Genomic DNA, 17,080 nt, shown 5'->3' with positions numbered 1-17,080 from the left:
CAGGGTACGACAATGTAAATTTTTCACAATCTAAAGAAATGAGCTTCCGTGTAAACGCAGCAGAAAGCTTTAGTACACCTACATACTATATATTCAGTTAGTAAACCATTTGATATCACAGCCTCCACTTTGAGGCAATGGTTCTTTTGTAGGTGTCACATAACTTTGGAAACCCTACATTGAGCTTAGTTTTCTAACAAGAATAACGCCGAAATATTTGACAGAGATATATACATAGTTAAATTCGTGGCTCTTAAAGATGGATATTAAGTTGTAGATTTTTTATATTTTTTCTAAAAAAGACATTTTCAAGATAAAGGTTCTTCCCTGAACAAAGAAACGCGAGGTCGTTCGCATACCTTAAAGTTCTCCCTGTCAAGAAAGAGATACTTATTTATTTACACAGGCGGAAGATATTATTACCAATCGGTAGGACAGTAGATCTGCACCTTTTTGTTATAGGCTTTAAAAAGTTGAAACTTCTAAAATTCCTGGTCACCATTCCTGGGGTAAATACGAGGGCGTCAGCCCTTTAGACTGCGATAATTCTAATACATTTTTTAATCCTTTTAATTTGAATCCTCTATGTTTAATGCCCTGCAACCTTGGCTATCCACCATTGTTTGTGGTCCTTCGTTACAAACCCTACCTTGATAGTGTTATCAACTCGTTCACAAAATATGTGCTAAGAGTTACATTTGACTGTTCTGAGTTTGTATTTATATTCGCAAAATGCGGTCTGGCGCATCTTGTTGACGGACATGCGATATTTTCATAGGAGGTTTTTTAATCCTCCATTCTATATATCCTCCAGGTCTATATAATTTTTTCCACCTGTAAGTTGACGCAGAATGCACTTGGTCAGGAACTTCTTGTTCTGCGTTATGAGTACAGTTTTGGGCTACACCATTTCATCATCGCTTTCAGTGTCCAGTGTCTCTATACGCTTCTTGGTGAGGGGAAATCATATCATCATACCACCAGAACAACAATTAAAATTTGCTAAAATGTATTCCAAATCTAACATAAAATTATTTTTCTTTAACGGTTATAAGTATGTATAAATATGCAAATATCTGGTACTAATTGGAAGTGAACATTTGACGTTATTAACCAGTGAGGATTCTGTTTACTAGAAACATTGGTACAAACCTGGACAAATAACACCCTTTATCAGGCTATTTATATGAGTCCCATCTATTGACTAATATTAGCGACCGCATATTGCAGGAGACGTAAGTACGCAGATGCATCGGTTGAACACACTATTGAAGTCTCAAAATGATTGTCGAGCGGATATTTGTAAAAAATACGAGGAACTGGAACGAAACTATGAGGATCAGGCGAAACAGTTACGAGCCGCCTGTGCGCAAATGAATTGCCTACAAGAGCGTTTAGCGCTAATGGATAAACGTCAAGAGGAGCATAATATGGAGGTAAAGCTACACTGGCGTTCACTACTCAAATACAGGGAACGTTTTACTATTTTAGCCGTTATTTTTGTTATGCTACTGAAAGATCAGATGACATTACGTTATGTTAACCGCTATCGCAGGGTTATGGAAACAACCTCTGTTTTAATAGATACGTGTACATGTTTCCTATATTAACGTTCTGCTCGTCAGTGTATACATGTATGTAATTAGATCTGGGTTATCAGGTATTGATGCATACTTTTCAGCGTAATCTATTAAGGGATGAGGTCCTGGCTTTGAAAGAAAAAGAGGCCACATTGCTTAACAAACAAAGATGTCTGGCGGATAAATTGTTAAAGACCGAGAAGGAGTTATATACTGCACACGATGTAATGAAGGAGCAGCAACATATTATGCAACGCAGTGAGTCTACGCAAAAAGACTGCACAAAGCGACTTCAAGAAGCAAACAATGAGTTAAAGCGACAATTTAACGTGCTTTGTGATGACTACAAGCAACTCGAGAATGAGTACAGGTACATTCCTCGCATTATTAGTATTTGAAGCTGAAATTCCAAAATCAAATTTTTTACACTACAAATTTAAGAAAACAGTGCGATCTGCGCAAACAAAATGAGAAGGTCATTGATTCTTTTCGTAAATGGAAGGAAGCGCAGCTTAAAGCAGATGACGCGACCCGAGCAAGTTTTAAGCAGTATGAGGGACACATTAAGTGAGTTGTAGATTAAATATAAAAGTAATTATTATACATTATGCTCAAATATATCACATAAAGTATTGCTTAGACATACTATACTACTTTTTGTACGTTATGTAGCCTTGACTAAAACATTTCCGTCACTGTTTCGGTTTAAAATTTAATGAAGTGTATGCTAATATATCCAGTTCTTGTCCTAAGCACACAATGGCCTTAAAACTTTAGAACTTTATAAAAGCAATTTGTTCACTAAGTTGAGCTGAGGTCTATTTCAAACAAAACGGTATATTTTACAGATTAATCTGCGTAATGCCACTTTCTGCGATGAATATTACTTGTACCTATACCTAAGCATTGTCAATAGCATACATTTGTTACAATTTGTATACTCTCGCAACATGTTGCACAGAGTATTATAGATTTGTTCACATAACGGTTGTTTGTAACACCTAAAACTAAACGATTTAGATATAGGGTTATATATATGATCAGGGTGACGAGTATGTTTGAAATCCGGATGTCTGTCTGTCCGTCTGTGCAAGCGATAACTTGAGTAAAAATAGATACATCTTAATGAAACTTGGTACACATATTCAATGGCACCATAAGACGGTTGGTAAAACACATAAAGTGCCATAACTAAACCATAAATAAAGCTATGAAAGTAAAATTTGGTACAATGAATCGCACTATGAAGAAGCATATTTGGATGTAATTTTTTTGAGGAACTACAAAAACTAGAACAACGAAACTCTCTAGAGTCATTTTTTTGGGTACTTCTTTATACATCCAGTAAGGAAACTTACCAAAAAATTTAAATTTCATTATAGAGATGATACAGAAGGGCTACACTCAATTGGTATTATAAATTGGCGTGGCTCCGCCCACTTATAAGTCAAAAACTATATCTCCGAAACTACTCGACCAATTTCAATAAAATTAGGTTCGTAATATTTTCCTAGCATCCCAATGATATGTTGTGAAAATAGGCCAAATCGGTTCACAACCACGCCTACTTCCTATATACCAGAACTGTGAAGTCAATCTGAGTCAGTTATTTTACAATATACATATAAGTTAAGCACTAGTGAAGATATCGGAACAGCACAAATACTACATTTATAGTGTGGCATCACCCTTCTAAAAATCGTCAAAATCGGACCCTAAATTATCAAGCATATATGCTACATGAGGACCTAAGTGCATCTAATAAATTTTTTACCGAAAATATAGGAAAGTCTCTCATATGTTTTTAGGAAATTTAAGGGGAATATTTTTCTTCCAATAATATGTCTCCGTGCCAAAAATTAGTGAGATCGTTATGACCCGATAGCTCCCATATTCCTAATATTAGGGTTTCAATGAACTTTATACCATATATATGACGAATATGTTGGTCAAATTGTGTGTTATATTAATTAAATTAAATTAATGAATTGCTAGAGCATAAAATGTTATCCCTATATAAAATGTTATCCTCAGCCCTTCCTTATTTGTTAATCATGGGAATCTGTAGCTGTAACTGATTTGAAGCCTCAACTGAGTATTTACTCTTAGTATGGACTACTAATACTTACTCTTATACTTACTTCTTATACTTCAGCAAACAGTACTCTTTCTTGAGGTATGATTATTTGTAAATCGTTTGAAGAAGAAGAAGGTAGTATGGTATAGGAAGCTATTCTCGATTTCTCCACGTAGCTATTCCTTATACTTTAGCAAACACTTAATGTGCATCTGCGAACATTAAATCATAAAATTGTTTTTGTTCAGTATAGATAACATTATTTGTAGGAGCAATTGATTCACGTAATAAATTCCCGACATTTTTATTGAATATAGTACGTTTAAACTAATGCGACTTTCAGTTATTTATCCAGTTATTTATATTAATTCTAATTTTTATCTAGCCTATTTTTTATTTTAAATCTAGCATTAGAATTAAATTGCTTAATCTATTTCATAGTAGGTAAGCGAATATTTAAATAAAATCTTTTATACTGTAGCAACATGTTGCACAGAGTATAATAGTTTTATCACATATCGGTAGTTTGTAACACCTAATACTAATTATTATATTTAAATATGGGGTTTCACCAACTTTTTATATGGTGTGAAATTAGCTGAAAAAATCTATACAGCCCCCATCCATAAGTTATATTGAGAACCACTAAAAGATCTTTAAGTCAATACTCATACTGGGATAAAAAATGGGCATTGAGCGTGTCCCTACAAAAACCACATCTCACATCGATTTAAAATTTAGCTTCTAATATTTTACTGACTTGATATACATGCTCCTGAAGAACATTGATTTCTTTGTCTGTAACAGGTGCTAAGGTTAAGAGCTTGGCGATTTAAGTTTGTTAAAAGCAATGGATCAAATAATGAAATAAAGTGTAACAAAGTGTGAAAAGTTAACAAAAGCCATGTATGAGTAAAACAAAATTTCAAGTAAGTGAAAGTTTAATCGTTTCCAAGATGAACGTAAAGACGTTGAAGATGACGAGGCCGCCGAAAACCTGAGCACATTAACAAGTGATGAAAACGTGGTAAAGAAGAAAGCAAAGGTTATCAATGGTCACCGTATCACAATGATGTTTGCATACCGATCGATAAAAAAATTACTGAAACGTGTTATATAACAGGTGACCAAACATCATTCAATCGTCTCAGTGGAAGTATCCTGGCTCGCCATGGCCGAAAAACTTCGACATTTATGTCATAGTACATCATGTATTCTTTCCTAAAAGACAAATGGTTAATCAGGAAGTAATCCAAACAATTCATGGCTTTTGCACCAAAATAATGCATCCCACAATAATGCATCTGCTCACACTTTATTACATGTTAGTGATATCTTGGCTAAAAACCAGCGTCCATATTCGTCAGACATTTTTACATTTTTTTACATTTACAACCATTGATGTTAGAAGACCATTGCTGAAGAGCTAAAGGATGTGCCAACATTTCAGCTAATTTCGTTTTTTATGTACATACATATGTACATATATATTCGACTTAAGTACATACTACATATATACAAATTCTATCCGCATCATTTTCCCGTATTAGACCCAAGTGAATAAAATTTCATACAGAAAGTTCGCATTAGGAAGGGAAATTGAAATTCAATGAACTTTTTTTGGAAAAGTGGCCTCAAAATATGTTTTTTTTATATATCTCCCAAACTACCTAAGCTATATAAACCCAGAAATTCACAAGAAGTATTTGATTTGTACCATTTTGCGATCTTTCACGAGAAATTAACTTTACTATTAAATTTTAAAGACTTCTACTGGAAGAAAAACAGCAATTCACCGAACAATATCGCTGTCTGCACGGAGACTACATGGCGCTGCAAAATGAATTAGAAAGGATAAAGTTGTGCACCTACAGGTATGTGAACTCTTATAATTTTCTCATTATACTACATTATGTATTACAAATACCTCATATATTTGAATATATTTCATCAGGTTTAACACTTCTGGAAATTCTTCGAATATTTCGGAAAAATCGGTAAATATTTATTTGGGAAGAAATATGTTAGGTGTTTATGAGTTAATTACGTTTGTTTATACTTATAGTTGCCACAGCGCATTGAACTGATTCGAAGCACTTCACTGCGAGTTTCACAGAAGAGTAGTTCTTTAAAATGTGATGACACATCTCAAGACGCATCTTTGTCGACGAATCCTCTGTGAGATTACTCGCTAAATACCATCATCAAGCATTAAAGTACAGTAATAAGGAACTTAGATATTTAAGATAGCTATGTAGAGTGCCATTTCTTGGGATATTCAGCATTGGTAGCCGCATATCATAAATGCAATGTCGAAGTATGTGAATCACATGTATAATACCTACTTAATTAATTTGAGTATATTAACTAGTTGTGTTCTGAGTTGAGTTTATAACCAACTAAATGTGTGTATATGTATATATATATTATATTTATCTATACATATATATACAAATTAAAATATTTTTAGTACACATATTTATTTTTTGACAATGTTCATTTTATGACAAATATGTCACATACATATCAAAGCAAAATATTTTGCTTCTAAATTAGATTAGGAAATATTCATAAATAAAAAATTGTATATTTATGGCAAAAAAATCGAAATGTGGAAATAAAAAAATTGGCTGCGAAAACATTCTTAAAGTTGAAATTTCCTAACTATTCAACCAACAAGAATCTGGGCAAAGCATGAGACATTGTGAATATACATATCGCTCATTTACATGAATAGTGTCATAACTTAAAAAACACTATTATTAAGTTGAGTATGTAGAAATGTACGTAAAATCATTGTCCATATGTGTAAATATTGCATTCTGATGCGTAGAAAAGATAAGAATGTGTCGTTATTCCATTTGTTATTTTGCATTTTCTTTAACCACAATAACGACGTTGTGTTACAACGATTTTGGTGAAGAGATAATTAAATTTTTCATGTTGCTTTTTCTCAGAAATTCCGACGCATTTGACTCTTATGACAGCGAAATTGATTCATATTTTTAACAAATAACGTCATATTTCAAAGTTGAAGACATTTATGCTCAAGAAAAACCTTTGGCTAACTCTGTTTAGTCCACTAATACTCAGCTTTTTATTTAATATGTAATATATGCCACGAGATGTTTCAAAAAACTTATGGCGTTTTTCTATATTTGCTAAATAGGAGACAATTGAAATTCTTATCTCTTCTATGTACATGAGTGATACATATGTATATGCAAAGCAGCAATAACATTTATTTGATTTAATTTATGTATAAAATACACCACGTCTCTACACTCTGTATATATCTATCAGCCCTATTCTCATGCCCTCACAAAAATCACTATACTCACTACAGTGAGGTTTTTGGATTTTGTGATGATTTCCTTATGCTGGAGAAAATTTAAAAGTTCAAATGCTCACAATTTTCTCAAACATCTGTGACATGTGAAAGCAGCCATCACAATACAAAAATATTTGTGTTTGTTTTGGTTTTTAGCAAAATTTGGAAACAAATGTTGTTGAATTGTTCTTTCAAACCGAATCTGGAGCAATAAGGACGTACCTTGCATTTTCATTTGTTGAGCGATTTGCTGCCAACCACATCTACAATCCAATAAGGACGCATTATTTTTGTAAAGCAAAGGACACTGACACACAGCCTCTATAAGACGATGATTTACATCCATGTTATTTTTATACTCTCGCAACAAATGTTGCTAAAGAGAGTATTATAGTTTTGTTCACATAACGGTTGTTTGTAACACCCAAAACTAAACGAGTTAGATATAGGGTTATATATGCCAAAGTGATCAGGGTGAAGAGTGGAGTTCAAATCCGAATGTCTGTCCGTCCGTCCGTCCGTCTGTGCAAGCTGTAACTTGAGTAAAAATTAAGATATCTTGATGAAACTTGGCACACTTATTTCTTGGCACCATAGCTTTGCTTTCGAAAATGAGCAAAATCGGACCACTGCCACGCCCACAAAATGGCGAAAACCAAAAACACAAAGTGCCATAACTAAGCCATAAATAAAGCTATGGAAATAAAATTTAGTATGAAGGATCGCACTATGAAGGGGCATATTTGGATGTAATTTTTTTGGGGAAGTGGCCCCGCCCCCTACTAAATTTTTTGCACATATCTCGCAAACCAATAGAGCTATATAAACCAAGCTTTCTGCAGTCGTTTTTTAGCCACTTCCTAATACAGTCAAAAAATTAAAGAAATCGGATTATAACCACGCCCACCTCCCATACAAAAGTTAGGTTGAAAATTAATAAAAGTGGGTTAACTCACTAGCGAAAAACGTCAGAAACACTAAATTTCACATAAGAAATGGCAGATGAAGGCTGCACTCAGATTTTTTTACAAAATGGAAAATGGGCGTGGCGTCACCCACTTATGGGTCAAAAACCATATCTCAGGAACTACTCGACCGATTTCCATGAAACTTGGTTTGTAATAGTTTCCTTACATCACAATGATATGTTGTGAAAATAGGCCAACTCGCTTCACAACCACGCCTACTTCCTATATACCAGAACTTTGAAAACAATCTGAATCGTTTACTTTACAATATATAATGTAAGCACTAGTAAAGATATCGGTGCAGAACTTTGCACAAATACTATGTTAATAGTGTGGCAGCCCCATTCTAAAAATCGCCGAAATCGGACCATAGGTTCTTAAGGCCCTATATATCGAACACGAGGACCTCGGTGCTTCTAACCTAATATTATGGTTTCCAACTTTCAATGGACTTTATAGAATATATATGACGAATATGTGGGTCAAATTGTGTATTATATAATATAAATAAAGTTAAATAAATAAATTGCGAGAGTATAAAATGTTCGGTTACACCCGAACTTAGCCCTTCCTTACTTGTTTTATAATTCTTTTGTTTTTTAACTTTCGACTGTAAATACGCAATTGTGATGTTTTTCATTTGTTTACAAATTTTACAACAATTTGTATTTATTTTGAACTAGCAGACCCGGCCACACGTTTTTGTGGCTAAGGTATACATTCAATTAATTTGGTCCAATCTTGGCTTCGGCAACGATATTGATTACTCGAGGTTGATTTATGTTACGCAGCATGATGACAACTCACACTACTTTTAATTGCAAAGTGAGTGGTGATAGTACAGGCAATTTTAAATAGTTTGGGATAATTGACTACGTCATCCTGGTTTCTAGCTGTGTCAACTCTCTTGGACCGAAATTCTAAATTGTCGCATTACGATCATCGATATTTTTTTTTACCACCAATATAGGTCATTCAATAAGTCATTTATGGTTATCATATTGAGGTTTCATGTCAGGAAAACTTTCTTTCTGTTGGAAATGCTATTAATCCATCGAGGTGTCAACTGCCAACAGCTTCTACATTCGCAATTTGATATTGTTCAAAAACACTCATATGTTAGTTTTTAATTGGCGATTCTTTATGTGTCGCCACAAATTAAATGATTTTAGGCATGCGATTAGTCCGTTAGTAACAGTTGATCCAGGAATAATTGGAAGAGTCTGGCGTAAATCACCTCCTAACAGAATCCTGGCTCCACCAAAAACGTTCATCAACAATCAAGATCTTTTAAAGTCCTGTGCAGTACCTCCAGCGACTTCTTGAATATTTGGAAAATCTTCGTTATAGCGCTATTTTTGGCGATTTTGCCGACTGGTTTTTCGTTCATTTGCAATTTAGGAGTAATTTCAAGGCCGAATGTGCCGTTTGTTTGCCTACTAACAGGTGTCAAGTTGACCCTATACCCGTTAACCTTGGTGGTGAAAATGAGTTAAATTGGTTCTGGAATTACATCAGCCCTCATATGCTATATATGATGATTTTCTATTGGACTATATGCCGAATATATACAGTATACTCTCGAAAAGTAAATTCTCAGAAAGTAAATAATCGCGGTAAAGTTAATCACCTTTAAGATTACACATGTACCTCGAAAAAGTAAATTTTTTAATTTACTTTTCAGAGAGTGTGATAAAAAATTAGAAACGAAACAAGCAGCGTTTTTTACGATGTTGCAAAAACACTTACTCTCTTGTTTATCGCGTCTGTTTAGTAAATAAACTCTCCTACTTGATCCACTGGTTTAAAAATGAAAACGATGCAAATCAGGTGTCAGACTTTTTGAATTGTCGTACAAAAATGGTCAGAAAATATATTGCAAAAGAAAAAAAACAAAAGAATATTCAAGATTTTTTTTCTTCATAGTAAAAACATATATGTATGTATGTAAATAAATGAATGAATTTTTAAAGTTTAAAAATGCATTTAATATTATAAAAACAGATAATTTATGTATATATTTGGAAAAGTAAATTATTCGAAAAAGTAAATTACCCAAAATACCAATCGATTTACTTTTCGAGAGTATACTGTACGTCAAATTGTGTGTTATCTTAATAAAATTGCATCAATAAATTGCGAGAGTATAAAATGTTCGGTTGGACCCGAACTTAGCTTTTCCTTATTTGTTACAAATTGTTTTGGGCTATCGACACAATCTTATACAATTGAACAATAACAAAAATATTTTAACAAAGCAACAATGATAACCTTCAAAATATTATTTTTTTGTTTTCTCTTTTTATATTTTTCTTCTCAACTCGAATAAAATTCTCGTATTATTATCTTCCTCGCAATTTTTCCATATTTACTCACTTTCTAATCTTTTTATGGCCTTCCACGAATATTTCAAGACTAAAATTAACCAGATCGGTTTGGCCGTTTTTGCGGCACAAACGAACAGCAATTCATTTTTATATTATATTATTATCAAGCGACAAATTTTTTATTTCCGTACAGGACCATTCAGTAGGGAATCGACCGCGCGAGTGATCTTAACCCCCTCCCGTACCACCGTGCACGAGTGACGCCTACAACTCTACATACAACGCATAGTTAGCCGCCGAGCGGCCTTTCAAAATTTTTAACTCGTGATATCTTTTGAATGGAATGTCAGAATCTAATAATTCAAAAAGTTATATAAAGGTTTTGAAGCGATCTTAAATAATAAATAATATTTCGATAAGGATTAATACTAAGGTACAAATAAAGAGACTTTTCAAGTAGTGGTACTTTAATTAATTTTTTTTTATAAAATCGCTTATAGTGACAAAGCTATAATAGTTAGAGATATGATGTCGCGACGTTTTTTGTAGATAATGATAAGTTCTACAAAATTGTAGTACATCACTTTGTTATATCTTCAATCGTTTTCGCAGCATTCGCGATTAAAGAAAGTTTTTTGGTATTTTTTTTACATTATCGGAGTTTTGGTAAGGAACCCTATTTTTTTTTTAACTAAATATAGCCTATGTCGCTCAGGGATAGTATAGTTTTCCAACGGTGAAAGAATTTTTCAAATCGGTTCAGTAGTTTCGGAGCCTATTCGAGACAAACAAACAAAAAAACAAACCTTTCCTCTTTATAATCTTAGTATAGAAGTATAGATTTATTTCTTTTGAAAAAACCTGTTTGACAGCAAAATGCTTTTCACCTCAATTGCTGACTTTTTTAAGCTTTTTATACTCTCGCAACAAATGTTGCTAAAGAAAGTATTATAGTTTTGTTCACATAACGGTTGTTTGTAACACCCAAAACTAAACGAGTTAGGTATAGGGTTATATATACCAAAGTGATCAGGGTGAAGAGTGGAGTTCAAATCCGAATGTCTGACTGTCCGTCCGTCCGTCTGTCTGTGCAAGCTGTAACTTGAGTAAAAATTAAGATATCTTGATGAAACTTGGCACACTTATTTCTTGGCACCATAGGAAGGTTGCTTTCGAAAATGAGCAAAATCGGAAACCAAAAATACATAAAGTGCAATAACTAAGCCATAAATAAAGCTATGGAAATAAAATTTGGTATGAAGGATCGCACTATGAAGGGGCATATTTGGATGTAATTCTTTTGGGGAAGTGGGCGTGGCCCCGCCCCCTACTAAGTTTTTTGTACATATCTCGCAAACCAATAGAGCTATATAAACCAAACTTTCTGTAGTCGTTTTTTTTTAGCCACTTCCTAATACAGTCCAAAAATTAAAGAAATCGGATCATAACCACGCCCACCTCCCATACAAAAGTTAAGTTGAAAATTGCTAAAAGTGGGTTAACTCACTAACGAAAAACATCAGAAACACTAAATTTCACATAAGAAATGGCAGATGAAAGCTGCACTCAGACTTTTTTACAAAATGGAAAATGGGCGTGGTGTCGCCCACTTATGGGTCAAAAACCATATCTCACCAACTACTCGACCGATTTCCATGAAACTTGGTTTGTAATAGTTTCCTTACATCCCAATGATATGTTGTGAAAATAGGCCAAATCGCTTCACAACCACGCCTACTTCCTATATACCAGAACTTTGAAGAAGATCTGAATCGTTTACTTTACAATATATAAAGTAAGCACTAGTGAAGATATCGGTGCAGAACTTTGCACAAATACTATGTTAATAGTGTGGCAGCCCCATTCTAAAAATCGCCGAAATCGGACCATAGGTTTTTAAGGCCCCATATATCGAACACGAGGACCTCGGTGCTTCTAACCTAATATTATTGTTTCCAACTTTTAATGGACTTTATACAATATATATGACGAATATGTGGGTCAAATTTTGTATTATATAATATAAATAAAGTTAAATAAATAAATTGCGAGAGTATAAAATGTTCGGTTACACCCGAACTTAGCCCTTCCTTACTTGTTTCTTATGAGGTTCGAGCCAGAATAGACTCACAAAATATACGTCACAAGAAACCTCACAAATTTTTCCTCTCAACTCAGTTATGAGGTTTTTTCAGAATAGGGCTGTATGTTTCAATAAGTTTGCTTCTGTCATTAGCAGTACCTTCGAACTACTTTGCAATCCAACCTGTGTGGGGACCCGCTCACCGCAGTATCTCTGGAAACTGCAAAGCGGGCTATCTTGACGCCGGAGTGGAATCGGGTGGGTAGTCCGTGGTCCACTTGCGCTAGATCATTGTAGCTCGTCAAACGCTGGACAACAACAAGCAAGTGTGCAGTATCGAGGTTTTTCTGGCCCGCAGTAGGAAGGCTCATCTCGCCGCAATCATTGGTGTACTTACTGGTCATTATTATTGAGGGACTTGTAGAGTTTGGTTTTTGTTCGTCGAGAGAGGACTTTACTTTTCAATTGCCTACTTAGTCCGAAGTAGCACTAGCTGGCAAGAGTGATCCTAATGATTTCTAGACTGATAGTTTTATTAGTGTTAATGTTGGTTCCAAGCTATACGAAATTATCTACAACTTCGAAGTTATGATGGCAACAGTGACGTGAGAGCCAAATTTCCAATGACTGTTTGTTTGTTGACAGGATATATATCGTCTTATCCTCATTCACTATCAGACCCACTCGCTTCGCTTCCTTATCTAGTATCATTATCATCTGCATACGCCAGCAGCAGAAGATTGTACCTTCTCTATTATGTTTTGTTCTAGGGGATGAGATCATGTGTAGAAGTTCACGTAAGTGAGGAAAGTTTCTGACTGTCATTCACTGGGGAGTGGCCAAGAACGATCCTTTGGATATGGCTCAAGCAGCTCACGCCTTCCGGTCTTAGATCAAGTATCCTATGGGTAGCCAATATCCTCCGAGACGAGCTAATGTGAGCAGAAGAAGCCCCCTTCGACGGTTGTGCGTAGGGTAGGGCTTTGCCCAATGAAAAGAAAGCAACAGCCTCGGATGAAAGACCCCAAATTTAATAAAATGTTTTAATAGCCTAAAATATATACAAACAGGGAATGGTTTTTCATATCTTCTTCCATCCAGTTTTGTCCTTGATTGGTGCATCCACAGCATTTCACATTTTTGAAGAAATTATTTCCCAAAAAGTATTTGATGTGGCTAGTGCTCTTTGCGAAAACCATTTGCTATATCGGGATGCAACTTCATTTCGTTCACTAGCACCTCAAATTGATTTATCTTATACTATGTTTACATATAACGAGATTATTATATTAATATTAAGAAAAGAGATTTCCCATACAAAATTCCTCTCTGGATAATCCGAGATTATAAAATTATCTCGTTTTATACAACTAGATTTTCGGTGTTATTCCTAGGTTTATCGATAATTTTGCGAAGAAAAGGAGAAATGTCAAATGAAAATGTAAACAACAATGGCCGACAGCGAAAGAAATATGTATAATACAACAACAAATGCAACACATTTGACAATTGATAATTTCATTTGGCTATATGTAAACGGTTAGATTATTGAACGAGCTTAGAACGAGATTATTTTCATATGTAAACATACTATTAGTGTATTTTTTTCTATTGTCTTTAAAATACACATTTAGAACATAATGTAGTCCGATATTAGCAATTTTTACACAAATACTTAAAAATTTCCGCAACTCACTCACCAACGGATGTTCACTGATTTCGAAATTAGCGTTATCTGTAAGCAGCGAAAAGTATTTTATCCAGTCGGTACCAGCGTCTTTAGACAGGAGCTAATTGAACAATCAACCGGCCTCTGCTCGATTAAAACGCTTATTAAGATCGATTTACCATCCAAAATAAAATCTACATCGCCACAAAAGTTGCTAAGAGAGTATTATAGTTTTGTTCACATAACGGTTGTTTGTAAGTCATAAAACTAAACGAGTTAGATACATATGGGTTTATATCTGTCTGTCCGTCCATCCGTCCGTCTGCCCGTGCAACGGATAACTTGAGTAAAAATTGAGATATCTTAACGAAACTTGGAACACGTATACTTTGGCAACCTGAGGAGGAGAATGGGCAAAATCGGACCATTGCCACGCCCACAAAATGGCGAAAACCAAAAACCTATAAAGTGTCATAACTAAGCCATAAATAAAGTTATGAAAATAAAATTTGGAACATAGGATCGTATTAGGGAGGGGCACATTTGGATGTAATTTTTTGGGGAAGTGGGCGTGACCCCACCCTCAAATAGGGTAGATGTATATAATTCGCAAACCAATAAAGCTATATAACCAAACTTTCTGCAGTTGTTTCTTTTAGCCGTTTCCTTATACAGTCCAAAAATTAAAGAAATCGGATAATATCCCACTCCTACTCCCACTCCCATACAAATGTTAGGTTGAAAATGACTAAAAGTGGGTTAACTCACTAACGAGAAATCTCAGAAACACTAAATTTTACAGAAGAAATAGCAGAAGGAAGCTGCACTCAGATTTTTTTTATAAAATGATGGATCAAAAACCATATCTCAGGAACGACTCGACAGATTTCAATGAAATTTGGTACATAATACCTTCTTCATAACCACGACAACTTCCCATATAACTCAATTTTGAATTCCATCTGATTCCTTCACTTTGTAATGTATACATAAGGAACCAATGAAGATAGCGGAATAAAACTTCACACAAATAGTGCATATCATCTCTGGCTTCACTTGAGAAAAAATTGTCGGAAACGGACTATAACTTTTCAAGGCCCCTGTTATCGAACATGTTGAACTCCGCGTCTAAGGGTAAATTTTAACCGAAAATATGGATAAATCTCTCTGATAATTTAATGTAATTCAGAGGAAATTGTTTTCTTCTAATAGTGTGCCTCTGTTCCAAAAATTATTAAAATCGGATAATAACATCTCCTAGCTCCCATATACCTAATTATAGGTTTTTCAAAAATACGGTGGGCTTTAATCTGCATATATGTATTGGTTAATATGTGAGATATCTTTGCGAAATTAAGTGAGTGTATAGTTTTGGATATAGTATACCTAGCTGGTGAAAATGAATGAAATCGGTTCAGGAATTACCTCAGCCCTCATACACTATATAGGACGATTTTCGTTATTCCATTAAACTTTATGCCGAGTTTATAGCTAAATTTGTGTGTTATCTTAATAAAATTTCTTCAATAAATTGCGAGAGTATAAAATGTTCGGTTGCACCCGAACTTAGCGTTTCCTTACTTGTTTTTAATTGAATTTTTAATCGACTTGAAAATCAAATGTAACTCTGCGACAAAGACGGACGATATACGTTCTTTGTCTGGGATTGGCTGAGTTTTTTGATAAAAAAAACTACGTTAGATGTTAAAAAATATTAATCAGCTGATGAAACTTACCAACTTCTTATGAAAAGCAAAAACAAAAGTGTATAACAGCTGATCGGTTATCGAGTAGCCGGCAGTACAAAAGCAAAAAAGGGTTCCCAATAAAAAGTTTAATTTATCAATTAATTTGGCTGTCTAAAAACGCTATAAATGAGTTCAATACCATCGAAAATTGTATTCTATCTCAACACATTTTTCGATCGAAACGGATTCAATGATTAGATCCATTACTTTTTCATTTTTAAAAGCTATTTAATTAACATATATTCAGATGTAATTAATACTATTTGCACATATGAATGTCTTTGAACACTCGTATATAAATATAAGTCCATATGCTGGTGATATATATATGGATCATACTAAGCGTAAAGTAAATTAAAATTTGTTGTTACGGCCGCAAGTTATGCCTTAGTTGAGTTAAAAAGTGCGAACATTTGTTGAAATAAAAGTATGACGAGACTAACTGAGCGGATTAGGTAGGACGGACAATAAGTCACTAAGGCTAAGGCAGCCTAGCAGCAAACAACAACACTGAGAGGCAGGGGAAATTAGCCAACGATGGTATTTCTAATGGTGAGAGATACAAGCAACTATTTTATTATGGATATTTTTTATATATATTTTTATTTATATATGTATACTAGCTGACTCCGCAGTCGTTGCACTGCGTGAAATTATTTGTTTTGAAAACAAAGTTGAATTTGTATAGTGTTGGAAAACATTTATTTGCGATTTTTCTAATTTTTTTTCAATGTAACTCAGCTTAATAAACAACATTTTTTGTTTTCTGTTCCGGTGCGTAAATGTACAGAGAAGATGATTTTTCAACTCGTGTATGAAATTTATGCCACACACCTCCAGCGACTGTCTTTGAGACTTGTTTATTGTCATCCCAAATGCAAGTCTCATTGGAAACTGAATACGATTGAACTGAAATGGCAAATCGTTGGAACTCAAAGAAATTAGTGTAATCAAGCATTCTGCCCCCTTGTAAGTCCCTTTAAAAAATTCTTACAATTCTTACATTATTCGATAGCTGCTTGAAGATTGCGAAGCAAAATAAATGACAAAGCATTATAATGACAAAGAATTTAGAAATTTCACTGGATAATTCACAGCTTCGTCTTCATTTTCAACATGATCGATCGATGTGTATGAACACCGGAAGTTGACTTTAAGTCGTATATATTAAATCATCGGTATTTTTGCCAGTTAAAAATCTGCGTGCACTCAACCAATCGTAGTTACGATAAATTTGGCTAATGTTCGGATTGATATCAAACCATTAGAAGTATTAACCAGAATTTGCCCAGTCCTT

The 17,080-nt window shown here is 34.3% G+C and overlaps 1 protein-coding gene across 12 annotated transcripts in view; it reads left to right on the top strand.

The window, feature by feature from the left end:
• Positions 1–14,596, top strand: part of LOC105220142 (uncharacterized) — a 130,348-nt gene extending 115,752 nt beyond the window's left edge. For 8 of the 12 annotated variants that reach the window (XM_054226269.1, XM_054226274.1, XM_054226273.1 and 5 more), the window contains 6 exons: positions 1,231–1,436; positions 1,661–1,950; positions 2,022–2,147; positions 5,424–5,531; positions 5,612–5,654; positions 5,723–14,596. In XM_054226269.1, coding sequence (XP_054082244.1) covers positions 1,231–1,436; positions 1,661–1,950; positions 2,022–2,147; positions 5,424–5,531; positions 5,612–5,654; positions 5,723–5,839 — 890 coding nt within the window. In that variant the 3' untranslated portion in view covers positions 5,840–14,596. Of the gene's footprint in view, positions 1–927; positions 1,055–1,117; positions 1,152–1,230; positions 1,437–1,660; positions 1,951–2,021; positions 2,148–5,423; positions 5,532–5,611; positions 5,655–5,722 lie in introns of those variants that run through there. The other 4 variants (XM_054226271.1, XM_054226276.1, XR_008470175.1 and 1 more) reach the window with 3 other exon arrangements.
• The last annotated feature ends 2,484 nt before the right edge of the window (positions 14,597–17,080 follow it).

Source organism: Zeugodacus cucurbitae, chromosome 3, assembly GCF_028554725.1.
Source record: "Zeugodacus cucurbitae isolate PBARC_wt_2022May chromosome 3, idZeuCucr1.2, whole genome shotgun sequence".
Classification (NCBI taxonomy): domain Eukaryota; kingdom Metazoa; phylum Arthropoda; class Insecta; order Diptera; family Tephritidae; genus Zeugodacus; species Zeugodacus cucurbitae.
The sequence above is the reverse complement of the archived record's forward strand: the minus strand, read 5'-3'. Positions and strand labels throughout refer to the sequence as shown.